Source organism: Scyliorhinus torazame, chromosome 9 (genome assembly GCF_047496885.1).
Source record: "Scyliorhinus torazame isolate Kashiwa2021f chromosome 9, sScyTor2.1, whole genome shotgun sequence".
In the NCBI taxonomy this organism is placed as follows: domain Eukaryota; kingdom Metazoa; phylum Chordata; class Chondrichthyes; order Carcharhiniformes; family Scyliorhinidae; genus Scyliorhinus; species Scyliorhinus torazame.
Window position 1 is genome coordinate 53117339 of NC_092715.1, and position 13395 is coordinate 53130733.

The window sequence follows — 13395 nt, forward strand, 5'->3', positions numbered from 1 at the left end:
TCCCAAAGCAGTTACCTTAGTCCACATAACTACTGCACTTCTCCATTGGTCGTACGATTTCCTTTCAGAAAATAAGGGAGGATAGTCCTATCCAGCCATCCTTATCCTCGGTTCAGCCATATATCCCTTTTTTTTTCTTATTTTCTCACTAACTCCTTGGTTTGATCTGGAAAAGTTGTATCTTTCAACCCTTCACATTTACACAGCAACCATCCTCTGCTACCAATTGTTAGACGTTTTAGTTGCTGTGATATGAAGAGTCTAAAGTTCTGTTCCTTTTTCACAAACACTCATTTATTTCATTCCAACAGCCTTTGCACAAAACTCTCTATACATCACCTGACAGAGGCCACCTGAAGCCCCTTTACATATCAGTGTCAATTAATGGATACTTAACATAATTGAGACAACTAATTGCAATGTCTCTTAACCCATTACTTAACAGCAGTGCTAACCAGTGTGCCACCGTGCTGCTCTGGATTGGATATTCTAAATTGTCTCTCAGTGTCCAAATGTTGGGTGGGGTTACAAGGTTACAGGGATAGGGCAGGGGAGTAGGCCTAGGTGGGGTGCTCTTTCAGAGGGTTGGCTTAGACTTGATGGGCCAAATGGCTTCCTTCTGCACTGTAGGGATTCTATGATTCTATGAAGTTCAAAGAAAGTGGGAAGCTATATCAGACGTTTACTGCTCAACCATAGCAATGGATAAAACAAAGATTCTGCTTTGTTGCACCACACCCAACACAGCTCCAGGTTTTTGGGTAGAATGTTGTCAAAAATTGGCAGCTTGCGATAGCGGGCAGGGAAAGCAGTGTTAAGTCCGCCAGCAGCAGTGATTGGTTTTCACGCCATACTGTGAGGAACATGTGATGTTATGCACAATGTAAGTTTGTACATAATGTTATGCACAACCCCCAACCACTAGGTGGCATTGTTAACCCATCACGTCACCATGCGACCTGGGAGTTGGGAGTTGATCGTGCTGGGAGATAGATCTCTTTGCAGTAGTTCCACAAGAGTTGTTTACTGTTAGTTGTTTGTTAGTTTGTTTATCCTAGTTATCTTATCACGCAGTTTGTTCTGTAATAAATTATTTTAACTGACATGTTCTGTCGTTCATCTCTCACGTCAGCCAGTCTACAGAGCATGACAGAACATAGAAAAAAACGTTTAATGGCTGCCCCAGCGACCCCAGCCCAAGGCAAAGGATGGCTGCAAAGAATTGGATTTTCAGAGACCACCCTCGTCAGACTGTTCAATGCAGTGGAGGTGCGTGGTGACATCCTTTACCCTCGCGGAGGAGGAGACCAACAAGCAAAGACACAGAATCCAGCATGGGGGTGATGGCAATGGAGGTCAACATCAACTCCCCACAAAGGCAGACCACGCATCTGGTGCCAGAAAAGGGTGAATGATCTCCTTTGTTCTGCCAGGTTAATTCACTGCTCCCATCACTCTCACACCCCATCACACATCCACAAGGAGTTCACTCACTGGCTCAGCTCAAGCGGCACCACCTATTACTCTCCCACACACATCTTCATGTCCCCTGCGGGTTGTCTCCTCATCACCTCCCACTCACCATCCACATATGCCAGGCACCCTTACCGTCTACCCTGACACGTGTCCTGCTTACGCCCTCTCTATCTGTTTTCATGCAGGACTAGCTGGCACATAAAAAGAGGGAGAGATCGCAAATGGGCAGAGGAATGTCCGAGTATAAATTCTTCCGTGAATTTGAGGAGAGAGCCCTCCAGCTGACTAGGGAAAACCTGGACCGCCTCTCTGCCTAGGGTGAGGTGGGCTCCAATAAACCAAGAGAGGATCCAGAATGCCATCATCCATCACATCAAACTGACATGAATCCTGTCTCCAGTTTGTGAGGGCCCCCTGCCATGAACTAATGAAATCTCTCTTCCTCGTAGGCATATCAGAACAGCAGGCCAGGGAGTCGACCTGACGGATCCTCAAGAGCTCCAACACCAGCGAGGAAGATTTCTCACATGTTCACATCAAAGAACCGTCACAGTTTTCACTTGCACCTTCCACCAGCTCAGAGACTCGCATCTCAGTGGAACTTAATGTCAGAGAGGGCTCAGGTTCACACTCTGGTGGGCAACTGGTTTAAGGGGCTGGTTTAGCACAGGGCTAAAGAGCTGGCTTTTAAAGCAGACCAAGGCAGGCCAGCAGCACGGTTCAATTCCCGTACCAGCCTCCCCGAACTGGCACCGGAATGTGGCGACTAGGGGCTTTTCACAGTAACTTCATTTGAAGCCTACTTGTGACAATAAGCAATTTTCATTTAATTTTCACTTCATTTCAACTCACTCTCTGATCCACAATAGGTGGAGGCAGTGTGCCGGCACTTGAAAAATTGGTGGAAGCCCAGAATCTGTTGAGACCCGGTCAGATGACGAGCTTCTGGACTTGATCATGCCTCAGTTGCTGGAGCTCCAAAAACAAAGCTGGGAACATCAGGAAGAGGTGTCAGCCACATTCTTCGGATTGCAAGACAGAATAGAGGAGCCATCCCACCTTCTGTCTGAGGAGATAGACTCTTGAAACAACCAGGTCAACACAACGAGGGTGGCGGCTGCTTTGGAGACCTTGGTGCAAGACTTCTGTCCGGCACTGGTGCAAGACATTCACTCCGTGGCAGCCACTTGTCGGAATCCATAACTGCCAATGCCAGAGGATGGTGGGGCTTCTCTATCTCACTCCAGTTGTCCCTCTGTATCAAGGAGGTAGCTAGGGGCCCTCGGGCACTCTTAGGGAGGAAGAGAAGCTGGCACACAGCCCGTGGAATCTACCCAGATGATCAGAGGACTGAAAAGTGGCTATTGTAATACCGCTGTTTAAGAAGGGAGGGAGGCAGAAGACGGGAAAGTATAGGCCGGTTAGCCTGAATTTGGTCATTGGCAAGATTTTAGAGTCCATTATTAAAGATGAGATCGCAGAGTACTTGGAAGTGCATGATAAAATAGGACTGAATCAGCACGTCTTTGTCAAGGAGAGGTCATATCTGACAAATCTGTTTGAGTTCTTTGAGGAGGTAACAAGGAAGTTAGACATAGGAAACCAAGGTGTCATAATATACATCAGTACATTATGGTGCAATCACATACACACACTGATGGACATGCAGTAGGACCAACCAGCATACATAACACCGCAGCCAATCACCAGTGAGAGCACAAGCACTATAAAGACAGGGGACAGGAGAGTTCCCGCTCATTCTAGCAGCAGCCAGCTCAGAGCACAGAGCTCACAGCCTGCATCACAGACATTCACCATGTGCTGAGTGCCTCACCAGAGCTAGTGATAGGAAAGGGTCCACAGTTAAGCTGGTATTGCTTATACCCACGTTTACTGTATGTTAGCATAGTTGAACAGTTAATAAAATAGCGTTACACCACTTCCAGCATCGTTGGCTTGTTTGTGAACCAGAACACCCAACACGACACAATGGACATGATTTATTTAGATTTCCAGAAGGCCTTTGACAAGGTGCTGCATAGGAGACTGTTAAATAAGTTAAGAGCCCATGGTGTTATGGGTACGATCCTGGCATGGATAGAAGATTGGCAGACTGGTAGAAGGAAGAGAGTGGGGATTGTTGCTAACTTTTGGTTGGTTCAGTTGGCTCTGTTTTATAACCTTTGCTCTCGAGTCGCCAGGTATCTTTAGGATACAGCCACGAGGTTCAGGTTCAAGTAATGATCAATGACTCAATACACCAATTGGTAAGATTCAAATCAAAGCACATTTATTATACACAGTAATCGCTACTCATGCATAAATTCTACTTCAAAGCTACTTCTACAACTAACAGGCCTATATTTAGCTTCGGACTGGCCCACCAGGTCAGGGGAACAATGCCCTTTCGTTCGGGTTCTGAGTCTGCGGGATTCGAAGTTGGTACGGACTGGTAGCTAGGAGTGCCTATCTCGTAGCGAGCGTTGACTTAAGACTTACTGGATCTCGGCGGCAGCTGCACCGGTCACTGTCAAGGGTTGGTTCGCGTTGTTGAGTGACCCGGTCAAAAAGGATGATTTGAACTTGGTGGCTTTACTTTATAGTCCGCAGGGGCTTCCTGCCTTTTGGGGCAGACCCCCGACCTGGTTTCAAGTGATTGGACTTTGTTCCAATCGCTTGGTTCGATTTCTCCAATACTGGAGCGGTTCCCTGATCGATGGGTGGTCTTGAGGTGTCCGTTAACCTCTTTTGTGTTGGCTCCTGCTGGCGCCGAGGAGTTTGGCTTGGCCTTGTTTATCTCAAATGTTTTGGTTGTTCCCGGGGATCGCTCATTAGTATGTAGATGGCTGCTACATTATTATGCAGATGGCTGCTTGTATCGATGCTGTCTGGGCTTTTGCAGAGTTTAATACACAGTAAACCTGCACCTGCTAGTTTCTGCCTGTGTTGGCTGAATTTCCCTTCAGCCTTTGCTGTTCTCCATTTTACATCGGGAATCGGCCAACCCAGGTGGCTACAGGATAAAGGGGTTTTGTTTCAGGATGGCAGCCGGTGAATAGTGGTGCGCCTTAGGGGTCGGTGCTGGGACCACAACATTTCACAATCTACATTAATGATCTGGAAGGAACTGAAGGCACTGTTGCTAAGTTTGCAGATGGGCAGCGTGGCGCAGTAGTTAGCATTGCTGCCTCACGGCGCTGAGGTCCCAGGTTCGATCCCGGCTCTGGGTCACTGTCCGTGTGGAGTTTGCACATTCTCCCCGTGTTTGCATGGGTTTTGCCCCCACAGCCCAAAAGATGTGCAGGTTAGGTGGATTGGCCACGCTAAATTGCCCCTTAATTGGAAAAAATTAATTGGGTACACTAAATTTATAAAAAATATATTTTTAAAAAAGTTTGCAGATGATACAAAGATATGTAGAGGGTGACACAGGATCAGGGGTCGGAAGGCCAATCCCACCACAGCCTTGGAGACAGGATTAAATGTGCTCCATTGACAATGCGCTCTCTGCAAAATGAACCTCCCCGTGCGCCTCCAACAACTCCATGAAAGCGCCTTGCAGCTTGAAATTGGGCTTTGGTGACCTTCCGCAGAGCTGAGACATTCCGATGGATGAATCTCATTGTGAGCAATCATCATCCGTCGATGCACACTGCACCGTCAATGCAGAGACCTTCCAAAAGCAGCTGTGCCACTGAAGATAAGGCCCCACCTCAGATTCTTCCAGCCGCCACAAATCAATAAGAATTTAAGTGTTTTGTCTCGTCTTTGTAGTGCCGAAAGGCTGACCACCAAATCTCGGGATATGGTAAAAACTGTGTAAACCAAGAAAACATCAAAGAATGTGCACACAGATTTTTTTAAAAGGGTCAAAGAGGAGCAGAGCCAGAGCTCACAAAAACGCAGCTGCTCCCGCGCTCACATCATGTGACGCCCCCGTTCCCGTTTATAAAAAGCTATTGCAAATGTCGCCATCGTGCCGCCGTGCCGCCATGGACGGACGTTTGAGCATGAGGGGATGGTTGGTGTGGGATGGACAGATAATCAGATGCAAATGCATTGAAATTAGGTTCACAATATCATTATTCATGAAAGCCCCCTCCTTCTTAACCTTGCCCCTCGCCTGAGGTGTGGTGATCCTCAGGTTAAACCACCACCTCAGCTCTCCCCCTTAAAGGGGAAAGCAGCCTCTGGGCAACTGGGACTGTGGTGACTGTACCTTACCTTACAATGCTGTTATGTCACTGGCCGGGGGCGGGGACAATCCGCACCTTCAGAGGCAAGGCCGGCGCCGGAGTGGTTCGCGCCCCCCTCCGGCCGGCGTGGAAGTGGCTTGGCACCACACCAACCAGCCGGCGCGAGTTGGCGCATGCGCGGGAGCACATCCCAGCGCATGCACAGGGGGGGGTTCATCTCCGCATTTTACACCAGCCGACGTGGAGGAATAGTGCCCCCACGGTACAGGCCCGCCCGCGGATCGGTGGGCACGGATCACGGGCCAGGCCACCGTGGGGACACCTCCCGGGGCCAGATCCCACCGCGCCCCCCCCCCGAGGACCCCGGAGGCCGCCCGTGCAGCCAGGTCCCGCCGGTAAGTACCCACTCTAATTTACGCCGGCGGGACAGGCCGGAAACGGGCGGCCACTCGGCCCATCGCGGGCCAGAGAATCGCTGGGGGGGCCGCTGCCAGCTGCCGCTGACCGGCGCGGCGCGATTCCCACCCCCGCCAAATCCTCGCCGCCAGAGAATCCAGCAGCCGGCGGGAGCGGGATTCACGCCGTCCCCCAGCGATTCTCCGACCCGGCGGGGGGTCGGTGAATCCCGCCCAGAATGTTCTTACGTGTGATCAATCAACTGTTTGTTTCTTAGGGATAGGTGTTGAATCCAGTTAGTAGTGTTTAATAAAATAGTTTTCTTGGTTTCATTGTTCTCTGATCAACACAAAGTCATCGGATAGAGCAAGGCAGGGAACAACACAGAGGTATTGAGACCCATCAGGCAGATAGACAGAAAGTCCCTTGCATTGCCACCTTTCGGAAGCATGCTCCCTGGATGGCAAACCCCTCCCCCACCCACTCACTACATGGTTAATACCAGTTGACAGTGAGATGAGACACTTACGTGGGCATTAATTGGCAAATAAGCATGGGCAACAAATGCTGACTTGCTGGTGCTGTACTCATCCTGTGATAGAATAAAAAGCCACCTCGTAGACCAAGATTTTGATCGTCCATCCTTATTTTTCTTGTTATCAAATTTTATTTGGTAATGTTCCTCTGAAGCGCATTGGGATGTTTTATTACATTTCAGGCATCATATAAATGCAGTTTGTGGTTGTTAATCAGCCAGGGTGGTTATCTACCCAGTTTTAATCAACCCACATAGCTGCCAAGTGAAAAGCAGCAGCACATTGACTGTCAGCTCCTATATTACAAACCAGGTTGCTCCATTACAAATTGCAACTCCTGGGTAACAATTTTCTAAACCTGCTTTGACTTACCAAAACAAAAAGTAAACATTCGCATGGCAATTCTATTTTAAACTGGTATCATTCCATTTTAATTGTTGAATTTTGGTGACGCCAGTGTGCCGAGACAATCAGCTTAATTATGTCACAGTGTCCCACTGCTTGAAATGAATGAAGATGAACAAAAAGGACGGCTCCTTGCAAGCATGGGAAAGGGCTTGAATTTTACAATGGTAGCACTTCCAAATGTCAATGGCAGCCGATTTCTAACTGCGATTTCTTCTAATTTCTGGGGGGTGGGGGGGGGGGGGCTGTCGTGAAATCATTTCACAAGACACAGATTAGTTTGAGTGCTAAAGGGCAAATTAATGCCGAAATAAATATCTTTTTGTTTGTTTTAAACAAACATTAATGGCCAAGGGGAGGAAACAGCAAAATGAACTGTACAGCAAACTGCTTTACTTTCTTCACTAGTTAGTGATTTAGTGGATCACTAGGTTTATTGAGCGTAGGGGCCGCAACATTCCAAAGGAAAAATTGGAAGTCAATAAAAGTGATGTGTGATATCTTCCGTGTGTGATACTTGTAATGCATCAGCTCAAATTACTTCTGTATCTTGCACCACCTGTAAATATATCTACGATCTGTTATATTACCACGAGTGGTAATATGTTATATTCTTTGCCTTTTCCTCCAGGATAGCCTGATGTAGTGTTGACAAAGAATATACCAATCAAAATATTGAATCAAACTAATTTATTATTACACTACTAATTAAATGAAGTTCGCACACTCTACTGAGTTATAGATAATAAACATATGATACTAAATCTGTACTACAGTATTCAATATTCTATCTAACTACTAAATTACACTATGACTTGACCTCATGCTATATATCTCTGTTCAACTTTCACTCTGCTCTCTCCATGTTCTCTTCAGCTTCTCCTCTCAGCTTCTCCCAGAATTCCTAGAGAGGCTGTCTTATATACCGCGAATTAGTAACTCCCTCTAGTGTTTGATTTACACATAGATGCAATTATTAACCCTTCACTATACTGACTATATACATATCATTGCACCATCAACCTGTGCATCATTTTACTATTCTATCACTCAGAATGTTATTCAGATCAAAGTTTCTCTAAACACAAATTTGGAATGACAAAATCAGTTCTGAAAGACTAGGGGCAGGATTCTCCCACTCCCCCCCCCCCCCCCCCACCCCCCGACCCCACCCACAGCCATGTATTTCTCAGCAGTGCTAGGCAGCATGCCATTCGCTGCAGGCGGCATTCTTTGTCTGCTGTCAATGGGTATTCCTATTGAAGCCACTCCACACCGCCGGGAAACCCACGGGCAGTGCTGCGCTGCCGGTGGGACCAGAGAATCCCGCCGCCAGCGAATGACCATAAGACCATAAGACATAGGAACAGAATTAGGCCACTCGGCCCATCGAGTCTGCTCCACCATTCAATCATGGCTGATATTCTGTCATCCCCATAATCCCTGATCTCCTTATTAATCAAGAACCTATCTATCTCTGTCTTAAAGACACTCAGTGAATTGGCCTCCACAGCCTTCTGCGGCAAAGAGTTCCACAGATTCACCACCCTCTGGCTGAAGAAATTCCTCCTCATCTGTTTTAAAGGATCGTCCCTTTAGTCCTCTGGTTCTAGTTTTTCCTACAAGTGGAAACATCCTCTCCACGTCCACTGTATCCAAACCTCACAGTATCTTGTAAGTTTCAAAGGTCCCCTCTCATCCTTCTAAACTCCAACGAGTATAGATCCAGAGTCCTCAAACGTTCCTCATACGACAAGTTCTTCATTCCAGGGATCATTCCTGTGAACCTCCTCTGGACCCTTTCCAAGACCAGCACATCTGTCCTGAGATCCGGGGCCCAAAACTGCTCACAATACTCCAAATCGAGTCTGACCAGAGCCTTATACAGCCTCAGAAGTACATCCCTGGTCTTGTATTCTAGCCCTCTTGACATGAATGCTAACATTGCATTTGCCTTCTTAACTGCCGACTGAACCTGCACCTTAAGAGAATCGTGAACAAGGACTCCCAAGTCCTTTGTGCTTCTGCTTTCCGAAGCATTTCCCCATTTAGAAAATAGTCTATGCCTAAATTCCTCCTTCCACAGTGCATAACCTCACACTTTTCCACATTGTATTTCATTTGCCACTTTATTGCCCACTCTCCTAGCCTGTCCAAGTCCTTCTGTAGCCCCCTTGCTTCCTCAATATTACCTGTCCCTCTACAGATCTTTGTATCATCTGCAAACTTAGCAACAGTGCCTTCAGTTCCTTCTTCCAGATCATTAATGTATATTGTAAAACGTTGTGGTCCCAGCACAGGCACCTGAGGCACACCACTAGTCACCGTCTGCCATCCTGAAAAAGACCCCTTTATCCCCATTCTCTGCCTTCTGCCAGTCAGCCAATCCTCTATCCATGCCAGGATCTTACCCTTAACACCATGGGCTCTTAACTTATTTAACAGTCTCATTTGCGGCACCTTGTCAAAGGCCTTCTGGAAATCTAAATAAATCACCTCCTCTGGTTCTCCTTTGTCTAACTTCCTTGTTACTTCCTCAAAGAACTCTAACAGATTTGTCAGACATGACCTCTCTTTGACAAAGCCGTGCTGACTAGTTCTATTTTATCATGCACTTCCAAGTACTCCGCGATCTCATCTTCAATAATGGACTCCAAAATCTTACCAATGATCGAAGTCAGGCTAACCGGCCTATAATTTCCCGTCTTCTGCCTCCCTCCCTTCTTAAACAGTGGTGTTACTTTAGCCACCTTCCAGTCACCTGGGACCCTTCCTGCCTCCGGTGATTCCTGAAAGATCATCACCAATTCCTCCACAATCTCCTGAGCTGTCTCTTTTAGAACCTTGTGGTGTAGTCCATCCGGTCCAGGTGACTTATCCACCTTCAGACATTTCAGTTTCCCCAGAACCTTCTCCTTAGTGATGGCCACTGCACTCACCTCTGACTGAGTGTCATCCCACTGGTGTCTTCCACCGTGAAGACTGATGCAAAGTAACTATTCAGTTTGTCTGCCATTTCTTTGTTTCCAATTATTACTTCTCCAGCCACATTTTCCAGTGGTCCAATGTCTCTCTTACCTTTTACAAATTGAAAAGAACCTCTTCCCATCTTCCTTTATATTACTAGCTAACTTGCACTCATACTTCATCTTCTCCCCTCTTATTGCTTTTTTAGTTGTCCTCTGCTCGCTTTTAAAGGCTTCCCAATCCTCTGGCTTCCCACTAATCCTTGCCACTTTGTATGCTTTTTCTTTAGCTTTTATGCTGTCCTTGACCTCCCTTATCAGCCATGGATGCCTTGTCCTCCCCTTAGCATGTTTGCTCCTCCTTGGGATGAATTTCTGTTCTGCCTCCCGAATAACCCCCAAAACCCTCCTGCCATTGCTGTTCCACTGTCTCCCTGCTGGGCTCCTTCTCCAATCAACTCTGGCCAGCTCCTCCCTCATGTCTTTATAGTTATCCTTATTTAATTATAATACCGTTACATCTGATTCCAGCTTCTCCCTCTCAAACTGTAGGGTATATTCTATCATATTGTGGTCACTGCTCCCTAAAGGTTCCTTCACCTTAAGTTCCCGAATCAAGTCACCACACACATATCACCAAATCCAGAATTGCCTGTTCCCAAGTAGGGTCTGTCACAAGCTGCTCCAAAAAAACATCTCTTAGACATTCCAAAAATTCATTTTCTTGGGATCCTCTACCAACCTGATTTTCCCAGTCCACCTGCATATTGAAGTCCCCATGATTATTGTAATATTGCCTTTTTTACATGCCTTTTCTATCTCCTGATTTATTTTCTGCTCCACATCCTGACTACTGCTAGGGGGCCTGTACATAACACCCACCAGGGTCTTTGTACCTTTGCGAAACCTCAACTCTACCCACAGAGGTTCTATATCGCTCTGATCCTATATTGCTCCTTACTGTCGATTCAACTTCATTTAGCTTCATTCATTACTAACAATGCAACCCTGCCCCATTTGCCCATCTGCCTGTCCTTTCGATAGAACATATATCCTTGGATATTTAGATCCCAGCCCTGATACCCTTGCAGCCATATCTCTGTGATGCCCACATCATCGTACCGGCCAATTTCAATGTGCGCAACAAGCTGGTTTACCTTGTTCCGTATACTGCGCATTTAGGTACAACACCCTCAATCCTGCCTTGGCCACCTCCCTTTTCACACTCTCTTCAGTCACTGTACACTGTACTGTGGCCCTTTTTGATTTTTGACTATGGCTTCTCTGCATTACACTTTCCCCCTTATTGCTTTTTGTTTCTGACCCTGTTTTACTTCCCTCCGACTTCCTGCATCGGTTCCCATCCCCCTGCCACATTAGTTTAAACCCTTCCCAACAGCACTAGCAAACACCCCACCTAGGACATCGGTTCCAGTCCTGCCCAGGTGCAGACCGTCTGATGTGTACTGGTCCCACCTCCCCCAGAACCAGTTCCAATGTCCCTGGAATTTGAATCCCTCCTTCGTGCGCCATCTCTCGAGTCACGCATTCATCCTATCTATCCTGACATTCCTACTCTGACTAGCTCGTGGTACTGGTAGCAATCCTGAGATTACTACCTTTGAGATCCTACTTTTTAGTTTAGCTCCATCTCCCTGAATTCAGCTTGTAGGACCTCATCCCGTTTTTTACCTGTATCGTTGGTGCCTATGTGCACCACGGCAGCTGGCTGTTCACCCTCCCCCCCCAGAATTTCCTGCAGCCGCTCCGAGACATCCTTGACCCTTGCATCAGGGAGGCACCATACCATTCTGTAGTCTCGATTGCGTCCACAGAACCGTCTGTCTAGTCTCTTTACGATTGAGTCCCCTATCACTATAGCCCTGCCATTCTTCTTCCTGCCCTCCTGCGCAGCAGAGCCAGCCACGGTGCCATGAACCTGGCTGCTGCTGCCTTCACCTGGTGAGCCAACTCCCTCAATAGTATCCAAATCGGTATACCTGTTTTGCAGGGAGATGACCGCAGGGGACACCTGCACTGCCTTCCTACTCTTGCTCTGTCTTTTGGTCACCCATTTTCTGTCTTCCTCAGTAATTTTCACCTGAGGTGTGACCAACTAGCTAAATGTGCTATCCACGGCGTCCTCAGCATCGCGGATACTCCAAAGTGAGTCCATCTGCAGTTCAAGAGCCGTCAAGTGGTCTGACAGGAGCTGCAGCTGGACACACTTCTTGCACATGAAGCAGCCAGAGTCAGTGGACGTGTCCCTGAGCTCCCACATCGCACACGAGGCGCATGACACGGGTCTGGGATCTCCTGCCATGTCTTAAACCTTAGGTTAACTTATACAACTGCAATTCCAAAAAACAAAATAAAAAAAATAATAAAAATCGACAAATGAAATCCCTGAACTTACCAGGGATAAAAAGCACGTCCTCCCCACCCAGCTTCGAATTCCCACCTAGCTTCAAATTCCCAAACTCACTCTTCGTTGTGCCTCACTCTGGCTGTGTCTTCTCTGGCTCACTGGGAAAATGGCCGGAGATGTTCAAAGGAAATACACCTATGAAAATGTATTCCTTGCACCGTAAACTTTATTGAAATCCCAGAAGCCACTGTATGACATCAAAAACATGCACTAATGTGACATATTCCATTTTGCTACTTACGGAACGTATTTTAAGATGTTTCTGCATCCAGTGTCATCTTGCAGTTTTGAAGGGTGTGTGCTGGCATGGGTTTTGGGCCACAGATATAGTGAGCTACGGAGGCCATTTAGGATGAGAGCACTTGAATTTATCTTAGAGATCAGCTCTTTAATGGCTTCCTTAATGCCTGCTTTAATTCCTTCTTCTGAATTCAGTGAACAAAAAGGAAAAACGTAATAAATGCTGTCAGTGTCAACATTAATACTTACAGCTTACCTCTTCCATTTTACATCTGTAAAAAATAACCATCATTCTTATATAGCTATGCAAGTGGAAAATTTAATTTTTAAAAAATTTACATTTGTGTCAAATTACTTCTGGTTACATCAGAATCACGCACTAATATCCATATTCCAACATTTATATGTATAGCAGAACCAGACATAACTTGCTGAAACGATAGACCTGATAATGGAAACTTTTAAATGGAAATAACCTCAAGGTGGGCTTGAAGTGGCTGGGACTATTTCCTTTGTAAGTTTGCTCCATTGTGGGATTGTCCTTGGGAAGAAAGATTGTCGATGCACTGTCCTGGATCAAACGTCCTTTGTAGTTTGTGTCTTGTTATGCTCTAGGCATAGCATAAGCAACTTCCTTGTGGTGCACTTGACAAAGGAAGATTCAGACGTGGAGATAACTTCAACACGTTTATTAAACTATTTACACTTCTCCTACTCGGGTTCGCCACCACTGTTAATCCTATTATAGCTAC

At 46.7% G+C, this 13395-nt stretch overlaps 1 protein-coding gene across 1 annotated transcript in view; it reads right to left on the bottom strand.

Moving 5' to 3' along the window:
• LOC140429986 (ufm1-specific protease 2-like) overlaps positions 1–13395 on the bottom strand; it is a 116369-nt gene that overhangs the window by 84110 nt on the left and 18864 nt on the right. Inside the window, exon 3 of the mRNA XM_072517562.1 lies at positions 12645–12828. Within this exon, the coding sequence (XP_072373663.1) occupies positions 12645–12828 (184 nt within the window). The remainder of the gene's footprint in view (positions 1–12644; positions 12829–13395) is intronic.